The sequence below is a fragment of the Sphaerodactylus townsendi genome, linkage group LG07 (assembly GCF_021028975.2).
Source record: "Sphaerodactylus townsendi isolate TG3544 linkage group LG07, MPM_Stown_v2.3, whole genome shotgun sequence".
In the NCBI taxonomy this organism is placed as follows: Eukaryota; Metazoa; Chordata; class Lepidosauria; order Squamata; family Sphaerodactylidae; genus Sphaerodactylus; species Sphaerodactylus townsendi.
In genome coordinates, this window is record NC_059431.1 from 90,872,817 (window position 1) to 90,886,110 (window position 13,294).

General features: G+C 41.4%; 1 protein-coding gene across 4 annotated transcripts in view; it reads left to right on the forward strand.

Moving 5' to 3' along the window:
* Positions 1-172: 172 nt before the first annotated feature.
* Positions 173-13,294, forward strand: part of IFT74 (intraflagellar transport 74) — a 48,835-nt gene continuing 35,713 nt past the window's right edge. For 2 of the 4 annotated variants that reach the window (XM_048503657.1, XM_048503660.1), the window contains exons 1-8: positions 173-450; positions 1,434-1,579; positions 2,537-2,672; positions 4,416-4,464; positions 6,575-6,673; positions 6,898-6,958; positions 7,426-7,485; positions 8,499-8,560. In XM_048503657.1, the coding sequence (XP_048359614.1) occupies positions 1,460-1,579; positions 2,537-2,672; positions 4,416-4,464; positions 6,575-6,673; positions 6,898-6,958; positions 7,426-7,485; positions 8,499-8,560 (587 nt within the window). In that variant the 5' untranslated portion in view covers positions 173-450; positions 1,434-1,459. Of the gene's footprint in view, positions 501-1,433; positions 1,580-2,536; positions 2,673-4,415; positions 4,465-6,574; positions 6,674-6,897; positions 6,959-7,425; positions 7,486-8,498; positions 8,561-13,294 lie in introns of all 4 variants that reach the window. The other 2 variants (XM_048503659.1, XM_048503658.1) reach the window with 2 other exon arrangements.

Consider the following 13,294-nt stretch of genomic DNA (forward strand, 5'->3'; position numbering starts at 1 on the left):
GAAGGTATGAGTGGGGGGAGAAAACTACATTTCCCAGAATGCACGCGCAAAGAAATCCGGGTGTTGGCGAGGGGTGGAAGAGCCGTGGTGAAATCTCGCGAGGCGGAATTGAGCAGCGAGAAAACAAAATCACGTTGCACAGAGTGGCTTGGATAAACACATTGACGTAAGGTTGGCTGGGGTGGTTGCTAAGATACGTTAGTAAGCGCGCGGAGGAGGACCGTTCGTTTGTATTCCGACGTGCGCCCCTGCGAGGGAGAGCCAGGAAAGCTGGACGTTGGAGCGGACGTGGCTCGCTCGCGCTCCTACGTTTGAAGTCGGGGTGTCGTTTGTGGGGGCGGAGCTTCCACTGAGGCGCGGTTGCCCTTCCAAGCCTGCAAGGGAAACCCAAAATCCTCTCCTCAGGGGCGAGGTAGTAGAGTCGTGGTCCTGCGGGTTACATCGCTTAAGGTTGAAAATTAGGGAATCTTGGATGTTTTGATTTATTAAAATGTTCCCGTGTAAGTTTGTGATGAATCTGAATCATGCAGGTGGATAACTAGCACCTCGGGGAGACCAGTTCTTGAATTGATTCACTGAGGCCCCTTCTGCACGTTCAGAATAATGCACTTTCAATCCACTTTCACAATTGTTTGCAAATGGATTTTGCTATTCTGCACAGCCGCCAAGTGGATTGAAAGTGCATTGTTCTGCATGTGTGGAAGGGACCCTAGAGTGAAATATGATGAGTTAGTGTTCTGTGCTGTGGATGTAGTTTTTACATTACGAAAATAAAAGGAATCTTTTAAATCAAAGTTCGAGAGAAATATGCCACAATTATTCCGTTGTTTCAGGAGGATTCAGCTGATGTACTGGCAATCCCATTTTTATTGAATAACTGTGATCTTATGTTTTGTGAAATGATTGCAAATTTTTAAACAGAGTTGATGGAGCTAGTGAAATACCAGGGGTGTGACATGGAGGCAGGCAATGACAAACCACCACCAAACACTTCAATTAGCCCACTTTGACTTGATGACAAAAAAGGTGTTATGTAGTATAATGTATGTAATAGTTATTATTTTTAACAGAACAAAACAAAGCAGAGGGTTCAGCATTTCAGCTTCTAGCTTCTTCACATAACTGTTGATTTCGGGGGGGGATTCCTTACAGACCAACTGTCTGTAATAGTTCCCTAAAGATGATTTGCCATAAAAACAAAAGCAGTTAGATCCAGCCCAATGATAAGTGTATTCTCCTCAGGTATATCCCACCAGTTGCCTGTCCTTTTGTTATTTTTTTTACTTCTGTCTTTCTCTGGAGTTAACTTTTATAGGTAATAAAGGAAATTCTGAAGGCTTTTTCAAAATAAATGGCTTTATCAGTCTGTAGTTGTCTCAAGTATAAGAAATCTATATATAGGACTATAATGTATAATGCATGCTTATTTCCAGAGGGAAGTTTAAAGAAGAGGAATAGAATGGCCAGTAATCACAAGCCTCCTACATCTCGTCCCTCTTCAAGAGCAGGAATGGGGCTAGGAGCCAGACCTCCATCAACTTCATTACGACCTCCATCGGCAGCCTTGTTGGGCAGCGGGGTATGTTCAGTGACTAAACCTATATGATACAAGGATCAGGGATCAATTGTGAGTGATATATAACTATTTTTTAAGGCTTGCAACTTGAATTCCTTATGTTCCTTCTCGTTTTCTTTATTTTATGGTGTGACGTTTTCTGGTCATTACTTGTGTCTGCATTGTAAATTTCTTATTATTTTATTTGCATCATGTCATTGGCATGGAATTTTACAAACAAATACATGTCATTGGAATTTTACAAACAAATACAAGCAAATTACTGGATCATTCTTTGAGAAGTTTATAGTCCAAAAGCAGCAGCTTAAAAAAATGTTCACTCTGATTTCTCTCCTTCCATTCTTTTTGCATCTCACCCTTTCTGTTTTCTTATTGTTTTAGATTGTAAGCCATTTTTTGGGTTTCAGGGTGAATATTAATAATAATTTCTTACATCACACAAACATTAATAGATTCTACATGTAGTCAACTTTTTGTTAACATTGTTTTTCATCCTGTAGTATAATTCAAGTTGCTCCATTTTCTTACTCAAGTTCTTTCATTCATGTAAAGACCTCTAAAGGCACAAATTTGCATAACAAAGCATCACCTTTTTTAACAGTTTTGATAAGCAGTTTTTAGCATAAAAGTGGCAGGAAGTAAGGTGCTTAATCTTTTCCTAATCCACTCTTCCTCTGCTCCCTATTGCAGTTCATTGCCCCTATCCCCGAACATTCTCCTTTTGAAAAATTGCTTCTTGCTGAAGTTGCTTCTTCTCTGAAATCCAATAATTGGTCATTAGGATTCTGAGAAACATTTGCATTTAAAGTGCACATTTATAGTTAGACTGTAAATTTCTCTTAATTTTACTGTTCCAGCTGCTTATTCCTAGGTTACAGATCAGAGTATTCAAGGTTATTGAGACTTGCTGCATTAATTTCTCCCCACCCCAATAATTTTCCCCTCCAATTTCTATTTCAGATTCCTCCAGGCACAGCAAGGCCTGGTACACGTGGTACGCCTGTAGGTACTGGAGTGGTGTTCTCCTCACAGATTAAAGTTGCAGACCGTCCAGTGACTCAGCAAGGGCTAAGTGGAATGAAAACAGGAATGAAAGGTAATGAAAGGGGTACAGTAGCCACTCTCTCCTGGCCAGGTGGAAACATCTGTAATGCTTCACTTGTCCTTTCCTCAGGGTGGGTCCTCTCCATTGCTGAGTTGCTTGTGTTGTTATTATTGTTGAAAAGAAGGTGTTAGCACAGTTGCAGTAAAGTTGATTGTCTATTCATGTTTGTGTATTCTGTTGAGTCAGCCATAGATTTGGCCCCACTTTCTCTAATATGCCTGGTGGGTCAGGACCTGTTTTGCTGGGCCAACTGCTGGGGACAGTTGGGCGTGGGGGGGAAACGCTAGTCTTTCCACTGCCATGGACTATTACTTGGCTGTGTACCACCTGAGGAGGAAGTTAGTCAGGAATAGTGCACTTATGGAATGTAGACCTGACCACCAACCCCTGGGTTTTTGTATGGATCCATGGTGACAATGCCACTCTGGTCAGGGATTGGGTATTAATTGAGTTGCACCTCTCATGGTGCAGTGCTCCTGGCTTAGCAGTGGGTAAGGCTCAGGGTGGCTTCTCTGGAGGTAACCCCTAAACAGCTCAGCTCTGTGCTGGCACTTACTACAGAACTACAGAACCATGGCTGCTCAGATAACGCCTTGGTCCCTGCTGGAGGGAAAGGGAGAGAGGCAGAGGGGAAGGGGGGGGGGGGCTTGAGCTCATTTTGTTCATCCTGTGGCCCTCTTGCCATGAGAGCTGGCCAAGGGTTCCAGTCATCTAGTGTCCTCCTTGGCTGCTCCAGTTCAGTGTGCCTGAAGAAAAGATATGGTGTGCACCTTAACATTGACAACAGGGACTTTCCTTAGGAAGAATAAGGTCCATGGGTGTCTGCTAGCATTCTGTGGCTGGTTCCTCTTCCACATCTCTGCCATGTCAGCCAGTTGTGCATGTTTGGTGTGGCCATTCCCTCTTCCCTGAGTGTTTCTTCCCTGAGTGTATATTTGAGCTGCTGGAGTGCTACAAGATACTACGTCCAGCAGTCAGAGCCCTGACCAACATAGTTCTCTGCCACATGATATAGCATCTGTTCTGCCCACACACGTGTGTGTAAAGTGCCACCAAGTGGTAGCCAACTTATGGCAGCCCAGTAAGGTTTTCAATGCAAGAGACTAACACAGATGGTTTGTTGTTGTTTTCCTCTGCATGGTATTCCTTGGTGGCTTCCCATCCAAGTATTAGCCAGGATCGACCCTGCTTAGCTTCTGAGATTTGACAAGATCAGGCTAGCCTGGGCCATCCAGGCTGCCAGGAGCCAGCTTTGGCAGTGGAGGCGGAATGGGGGTTTGGGTGGGACCAATGTGTGTAGATTGTAGCAGGCTTCGGCCTCCTGTAATTCTTAGGGCTCTGGGGACACAGCAGCTGTTTTGGATGTTGCTGTTCCTGAACTTCTTTGGTATCTGTGGACTATGCTACAAAGTTTTTAAGAATGCAACTCTACACTGTAGCTTAGGGGTGTTCCCAGGCTAGGGTAGCTTAGGGAGCTGATTGAACTGCTGTAACACCCCTGGGGGCCCTCCTTCTTGCACTGGCAAAGGGGGTGGTGCCGGAGGCACTCTAAGTATACCTGTGCTGGCACATGGTTATGATGCAACTGTACCAGGATACTCTGCTGGTATGTCTCAGAGATATTCTGTTGCAGCACCTGGTTGGCTCGTTGAGCATTTTCAGGGCCACCTCCCCAAGACTGTTCTGTGAGTTGTTGTCTAAAAATATTCACTGACATCTGTTCATCTTTCTTAGGCCCACAGAGACAAGTTATGGATAAATCATATTACCTTGGAGTGCTTAGGTATGTGAAATATAATTTGCACCAGGATTTGCGGCATCACCATGTAAGCAGTTTGTGTCAAGCATGGTGACTTAGCCTCATTAAAGGGTTTGTAATTCTATATGGTGTGTAACTGGGGTCCAGCATAGATTCCTCCATTATTTTCCCTAGTACCTTGCAGTCCTGGCAGTGAAGAGAAAGATGTGTTAAGTCTTTCTCCTCTATGGCAGCTGTTCCTCCCTGTGTTCCATCCAGACAATTGTTTTCTGTAATCAGCACATGCCCCAAGGGCTGTCCCAGCTATCTCCTGCCCAACTTAGTCTGCAACACTTTCTCAACCATTTATTTGTACTCAATGCATACACATTGCTTTCTGACTGCAGGAAATTGAGCTAGTTCTTTCTGAAGTTTCTTTTTCTGTGTACCATACCTTGTAATGTGACTGGTGCTCATCTGACTTCTTGAAAAACTCTTTCTTTACTAAAGATTGCCTCTTACCTCCAATTCAATCACTCACACACACAATCACACACACAAACTGCTCCTGCCATGAGGATATCAGACTCAGGATTAACTTACAGCAGGATAAAACTGTGTCACCTCCTTCTCTGCAAATATTCTGTGATGGAGCAGGAGAAGTTGCTACAGTTTCCTTCATTCCAGTTGGGATATTTTACAGGAGTTTTTATTCCGGAACTATAATGTAGGAAGACCTTTCCATTTTTTCAATAAAATATAATAGCTGAAAAATGTATTTAGAACAAACACCTACCTATAATTATTTAGCTAGTTAGATACTATTATTTTATAATACCCTGCCTTTCTGTCCAATGGGGACTTAAAGTGGTTTATATTGTTCTCATTTCCTCTGTTTTATCTTCACAACAACCCTGTGATGTAGGTTAGGTTGAGAATGCATAACTGGCCCAAGGTCACCCAGCAAGCTTCCATGGCAGAGTAGGGCTTTCAACCTGGGTTTCCCAGATTCTAATCTTATATTTTAACCACTGTGCCATAGAATCAGAGAGTTGGAAGAAACCACAAGGGCCATCAAACGTAACCCCCGCAATTCAGGAACACACAATCAGAGCACTCCTGACAGTTGACAATCCAGTCTCTGTTTAAAAACCTCCAAAGAAGGAGACTCCACCTCCCTCTGAAGCAGTGTATTCCACTGTCGAACAGCTCTTATTGTCAGGAAGTTCTTCCTAATGTTTAGGTGGAATCTCTTTTCCTGTACCTTGAATCCATTACTCCTTGTCCTAGTCTCTGGAAAGCAGAAAACAAGTTTGCTCCCTCCTTAACATGACATCCTTTCAAATGCTGACTCTCATTGCTCTAAATTGGCATTCAGCTGCTGCAACTCCTGGACAAAATCCAGTTTCATCGATTTTATTTGCATGCACACACTCACATGGCATAAGAAGGTGTGCAGAAAGTGATATCTGTAATATAGAGAATTTACAGGAAGCCAACATTATAGGATGGGGATTGAGCCCTCTGCCACTGATAACATGCTTTATTCTGAAAGTAGCCCTCTAGGAAAGCTAGCTGCTGATGGGGTTTTTAGAACAATGTGACCCATTTTATAGTACTTTTTCTGGAAAGGTATGACATAAATGATTAGGTCCGAGACTATGACCATCATGTCAGGGTATGATTTGACTGAAATGACTTTTCTTGGCCTCAGACTGAGAGGGGTAGGGGTTAAACACCACCCTATTCAACTTCCTCTTACCTAGTTCTGTTCTCTTCTTAGCTTGAGCCAGTATGTCCTCCACAACCCCTTTCTTCAGGCCTTTTAAAGGCCTCGTGAGGCTTAGAGAACGCCAAGTGGGCAAGCCTCTTCCCTGCCACTGTACTTCTCTGCCCTGAGGATGGAGCTGTCAGACAGCTGATTGTCAGAGAGCTGGCTTGTTAAAGGATCAGTTGTAATTGATTATATAGCTGGCATGTGGTTTATAAGGTTTGTCCATGGACTTTCTTGGGCCCTGATGGACACTGATGCTCTGGGGTGTCAAGAAGAAAGGGAGGAGCTGGGTTGTCCCCACCCACCTAACATAAATTAAGTAATTCTTCTACAAGCGGTAAATAATGTTATAATGTCAAGATGATAACTAATTTTTTACAGAGGCAAAATAAATGAGCTTACTACTGAAATTAGCAAGCTTCAGAAAGAAATTGACATGCATAACCAGGAGAACTCTGTCTACCTATCATATGAAAAACGGTAAGTCAGGTTGCATGCATTCTTAACATCTTTTTAAAATTTTTAATAGTAGTCAGTAGTTATCTATTTTGATTGATTAACCAATAAATCAATTTCATGCCAATGAAGTCATTAAGGAAGTGCACAAGTATATTTGAGATATAGATGGTAAAATGTGAAACTTTCTTTGCATTTTTAATGCATAAGCAGTGGCATTTAATAATCTGTTTTCTGTTCTCATTTAGGGCAGAGTCTTTAGCTAGTGAGATCAAAGAATTTCAAGGACAGCTAGCAGACTACAACATGGTATGCTGGTTGTTTCCAGATTTACTACATTTTTATCCATCCTTCTTCCAAGGAATTCAAGGTGGTTTTGTCCATCCCTGTTATTTTCACAACAGCCTTTGATTAGGTAGAGGTCTAACCTAGAGAAGTTTGTTGGAGTAGTTGTGACTAGCCCAAAGTCATTCAGTGAGCTTTGTGGTTGATTATGAATTTGAGCCCAGTTTTCCCCATTCCTGGTCTCACAATGTAATTGTCACAACACACTGGCTCTTTCTAGTTGTATTTTTTTAAAGTGAATTGAACATTTCAGTTTTAGCTGAGAATTGCTATAGTGCAGATATTTCTGTAGTTTTTCTATTGTTACCATAAAACTAGTCAATTATATTTGGGGATGAATGTTTATGAAAGCCCTGTCTACTTGCTTTGTTATGTTCTTGTATACATCTAGAGACAACAATAAATAGTTAAACATCTGACATTTGTTTTAGCTGGTTGATAAGCTCAACACCAATACCGACATGGAGGAAGTGATGAGTGACTACAACCTAGTAAGTGTTAAAATAAGAAGTTTAGCACAGTGTTGAGTGTGTGAAATGACTGTTTATTGTTGGACTGTCCTTTACTGCTGTAGAGTTTGCATGTGACTGGTAGTAATTGAGCATTAAATTACTGCTGGTGTTGTGAATACTTAATGAGAAGAATGTTACTGTTTTACCCCAGCTTAGTTGCATGTTGTTATTCTACCAGCTTCAGTCCACATTTAGAACTGCTTAGACTCCTGTAGGTAGATTATAAGCAGATGATTAGGCCTACTTGTTTGCCACCATGTATTGATTGATTGCTCCTAGATAGAATTGTTCCTGTTCAAACTCTCGGGTGGGAGGAGCCGCTATATAGTTGTTTTAACTCATCCATCAAGTCCAGCAGTCTGTTCACACAGTGGCCAACTGGCGCCTCTAAGAAGCCCACAAACAAGACTAGTCCTGTGTTCCATAGTGCTTAATATGATAGGAACGTTCCTCTGGTACTGGAGATGCTTTTGGGTTAAAAGGCAAAATAAAGGTGTTTTGAATAGATTATACCAGTCAACTATTGAGGACAGGGAACAGGCTGCTGTTCATGGTTGTTTCCCCATCCCTGCCAAACAGCAGTTTGCATGCTTAGATTTTCTTTATGCTTTCATCCATGTGCTTTCATCCAATACTATTGCAAGAGCAGACAGTCGGAGTAGGGGTCTGGCTTCAAACCTCTAACCCTTTATAGAGATTCATTAATATATTCTGATAAGCAGTCCTGTTATTTGTGTCAGCAGTCCTGCTACTGTGAATGCAAGCTGGTAAAATTACATTCAAAGCTACCTTAAATTGTGATTTATATTAAACCTCATAAATATTTATAGGGTCAGGTGGTCATTCTTAAAACTCTTTTACAGCCTGTTTTATGAAATCATAGCAGGAAATATGGAGGAATAGAAGGCAATAGAAGTATTGGATTTTTTGTACTTGCTGTAGAAGTGGGAAATACGTCCTCACAGTTTTTGATGGAATTGTCTTTTTAATAGTTGAAAGCACAAAATGATCGTGAAGCTCAGAGCATAGACATCATTTTCACAGAAAGACAAGCGTAAGTATATGAAGCACCAAAAATAGACTTTGAAAACTGAAAATGTGCAAAGTTGCTGATATAATAGTTATAGCAAACACAGTTGCCGCATTCACTGTGATGCAACTTTTCTTTCAGTATTTACCAGTGGTTTTTTAGGGTATGTCAGTACCATGATCCTAAGCATACTTCCATGGAATTTAAAAGCCCTTTAGTTACTGTGGAATTTACATTCCTGGTAAATATAATTGAGGTTTGTAATTGAAACCTTAATAGGTTAAGTGCTTTGAAGCAATTAATACTTCAAGGATGCCTTTCTCATGTCAAATGTTGTCAGTGAACATATTTTCTTCAGTATAAGTTAATGGCAGAAATCATAGTTTTGGGCATGGCCACAGTGTCTGCTACTGACATGAGATTGTAATTTTTCTCCAGAAAAAACTTAAAGAAAGCAAGAAGCTTGAAGAATTGTTCTTTTTAATTGTTGGGAAACAGATTTTGTAATCTTTAAAAAAGTCTAGTAAATACAAACAAATATAAAACATTACATTGTATTTGTATGTGATATCAAAATCCCAAAGCTGTTTGATATCGATAAAATTTATTTTTAAATGTTCTACATTCAAACACAAGAGGTTATTTCTTTTTTGTTGCCTGTTACATTTTAAACTCCACACAAACCTCATTAGTGATTTATATGCCTTGTCTTAATTAGAATTGGGTCTGTTTTTCTTCCTGTTCTTAAACATATAAACCATATTTTCCTTTATTCAAGGAAAGGCTTAATGCTCCTTTAGCCCACTAGTATTTTTCCACGATAACTATAAAATTTAGGTATGCATACCATGATTGAATAAAAGCAACAGCAGGTTGTTAGCTCTGAAGTTCATAAAAGTACATATACCGTGAGTCAGTGTTAATATTACAGTATAATGGATTCAGTTCAGTAATTCTTCATGTGTCAATATATTTATCTTCAATAAATCCATCCTCTTCTGGAACAAAAGTATGAAATTGTTCAAATACCACTATGGAGTCATTCTCATTAGTATCTGGTGCTGGTGGGAAACTGAACGCATCTGTGGAGAAATGTTCTTCATACATTTCAGGTTCGTCTTCATCCAGACGGCTGTGGTTATAGCTAACCAAATGACGGTACCACACTGGGAATTTGATAGCAGTAATAATCAGCAATGTAGTAGTAACAATCACTACAAGGACACCAATCAAAAATCTCCAGCTTTTCCCAATGGGTTGAAAGCCTACATGATTAAGAATAAGGGAAGGAACATCATTTTTAGTATTTCTCAGCACAAAGCATTTCAAATTTTTTCTCTTAGTGTGATCATTTTAGAGACAAACAACATTTTTGAGGTACAAGCTTTTGAGAATCATTATCTTCTTCAGATATGAGTTGGAATGGATATCTGAGTCCTTGTATCCCAGAATCTGACTGGGCTATAAGGACTCAGATCTCCATTTCAACATGTATCTGACAAAGGGAGCTTTGACTTGTGAAAGCTTATGCTCCCAAAATGGTAAAGCAAGTTAAGTTCATAAATTTAAAAAAAGCGTGGCTTCTTGGCCTCAGATGGTGAACATTGCTTAAAGCACCCAGCATTGTAAATCTTCTTATCTCACAGAAGTCCTAGAGATTAATGTTTTAAATGTGTGTGTATGTGTATACACACACACACACACATATATATACATATATATGTATATAAGTGTGTTTGTGTGTGTGTGTATACACACACACACACGCTAGCGGGGCCCGGCCACGCGTTGCTGTGGCTTATTGTGGTGAAATAGGAAAGGAACAGTAGCAGCAAATCAATTGCAGAGGCCAGCAGTACATGCTCATCCAAACACGCAGCCTGATACTGTGCGATGTCAGTGATGTGTATGCCTGCATTCCTGGGTGGGGGGGGTGGGGGGGGGAAATGGAAAGGCACCTCTCCCACACATCTAGGCTGGCTGGTCATGATCCTTTACCTGGGAGTAAGTTTGGTTGGTGGCAATGGGTGTTGCTTCTGAGGAAACCCTCTGAGGGGCGCGATGCAGCCATTCAAAGTATGTCATGGTTGCTTTACTGAGCTTACTCCTGAGTAATGCATGCCTGGTTTTCTTAACTGTAACTGCAGTATTCAGGGAATCTAGGGTGTCTGGCCCCTCCCTCCCGTCCCTTGCATGTCGCCCCTCACTCTCTTCCCTCCCTCACTTCTCTTCCCTTGCATGCCACCTCTCCCCCTCCCTTTCTTCCCCTCCGCTAGGGTGGGCGGGTCATATCAAGATGCTGGGCCCCCTGCCTCCTCTCCCTTGCATGCCACCCCTCACTGTCTCCCCTCTCTCACTTCTCTTCCCTTGCATGCCTCCCCCTCCTTCCCTTTCATCTCCCTCCCTCTCTTCCCTTGCATGCCACCCCTCCCTCTCCCTCCCTTCCCTCTCCCTCGTGTGTATGTGTGTGTATGTGTTTCACTTCCACTTGAGTTATTGCCTATGCACTGTTTCCACTGCTCATATCTGGCCATCTGAGCGAACATTCTAAGCTGCACGAACATTCTAAGGGTGACAGTTACACACAGGCAGCTGCATGTCCTTCACCATGGAGCACCAGGAAAAAGGTGTTTTACCTGGGCCAGGTGTGAAATTTCAGGTATGTGAACATCTAAAAACACTCTCAACTGGCTGACTATAATGGCTGGGAATTTTCAGAGGAATTGGCCCAGCAGTTACTGAGTTATACTACCACTAACAAAAACACTGTTAGCTTTTTATATATATAGATACACACACACACACACACACACACACATGTATGTATGTATGTATATACACATGTAATTTCATGTTTACATGTAAAATTAAATGTTTATGTATATTTCCATGTTTTAAATTCTGCATCTAAATGATCCTTTAGTTTCTTTTGGATCTATTTCACTGTACCAAGAACCATAGCACAAAATATATGCTGTTAATCAAAACTGAAATATACCTGAACATAGTAATTTTCCATCTGTGTCATTGCATGCAGAAACTCCAGTATCATTGCTAGGATTAATGGAAATGTGGAGTTTGGTGGTTGCTTCAGTCTTCTTTTTTCTATTATAAGTAGATATAATTGCTGTTTTGGTGGCTTGTATTTTTTGCTTATCTCGAACGGTGTGTGCGGTATTTTTTTCAATATCTGTAAATATAAAAAATAAAAAGGGAGTCAGAGAGCCAGCGTGGTGTAGTAGCTAAGAGCAGGTGGATTCTAATCTGGAGAACCAGGTTTGATTCCCCACTCCTCCACCTGAGGAGTGAACCAGATGAGTTTCCACACTGCTGCATTCCTGCTGGGTGACCTTGGGCTAGTCACAGTTCTTCGGAACTCTCTCAGCTCCACCTACCTCACAAGGTGTCTGTTGTGGAGAGAGGAAGGGAAAGGCGCTTGTAAGCCACCTTGAGTCTCTTTACGGGAGAGAAAGGTGGGGTATAAATCCAAACATTTCTTCTTATTACAAGATTCAACCTATCCATATAGGTTGTCAGAAGTAAGGTATTGTTAGATTAACATATTCACTTTTAAAATTACCTGATTAAAATTATCATGTCTAACTTTGCCCATCATTTTGAGAGCACTCTGTAGAAAATTAGTAAAACAGGTTGTTTCCTTTCCCTCTTGCCCATCTACCTCCAGGAATTCTTTGAGGGATTCAGTTATTAAAGTGTAATCAGAGAAAATTATTGTGTAAGTCTGTTGCCAGTTTCTAAATGTATGACGTATGCCCTTCATAGCCCACTCTTGGACCTAAATTAATTAAATAATAGTTCAAAACAAAATGTGCCTTACTTGTGACAGTTCCTTCTTTAAGTTTCCCTCCATTAAGGTTTCCGTTTATGATGATTACAGAAATATCCCATCAGACTTGTTAACTAAATCAGTGAGACAAACAGCCCAATCCGGGCGGGGGGGGGAGTCCCCCTCTGGAGCAGGTGCACTCCTGCAGCAGCAGAAATTCCCTTTGCTGGCAAATTTTTGCAGCAGCAGAAATTCCTTCTGCTGGCATCACCAGGAGCAGACCTGGGTGCTGGGTCGACCTTAGTCACCTCCCAAGCCTGGACAGCCTCCTTTCGCCAGCGGAGCCACTGGCAGACATGCACCACAATTTTTGTGGTGTATCTCTGGTCCATTCTGCACAGCACAAAAAAGATCTCTGTGGAACATCTTAAAAAGAGGTGGCTGCTTCTTTTCACTCTGCACACCCAAAATAAGATGTCCATATTAAAAAGAGGACATATTAAAAAGAGGCAGCTGCTAGTTTGGCTTTGGACGGCAAAGCCGTCAGAGGGGAAAAAAGGCTTTTTCCTGCCCCACCGTTTTGCTTTCTAGTCAGTTTCACCCTCTGCTTTCGCCCGACATTTTGTTTGATAGTGAAGGGATTCTCCCTGCCTCCCTTTGCTGAAGGTTGCTTCAGGACGTTTGCAGGCTCCGATTCTGGCGCCTTTTCAGTCTGAAAATTACATAGCTGTACTCAGAAATTTCTGCTGATTCTGGCAATATATAGTGGTTTTTAAATATTATTACTTTGGAGGAGCTATCTTCGAAAATACACAGACTCACATAAGAGAATCTTAGCTGCTTGGAGGACTCCCATTGAAAAGCATTTGGACTGCAGAAGAGAGGTCTACCGCCCTTTGAGAATGCTTCAAGCTCTTTAGAAATACAGAATCTAAATGAGCAATTTCGTTGTTCTGTAGATATAAAGCTAT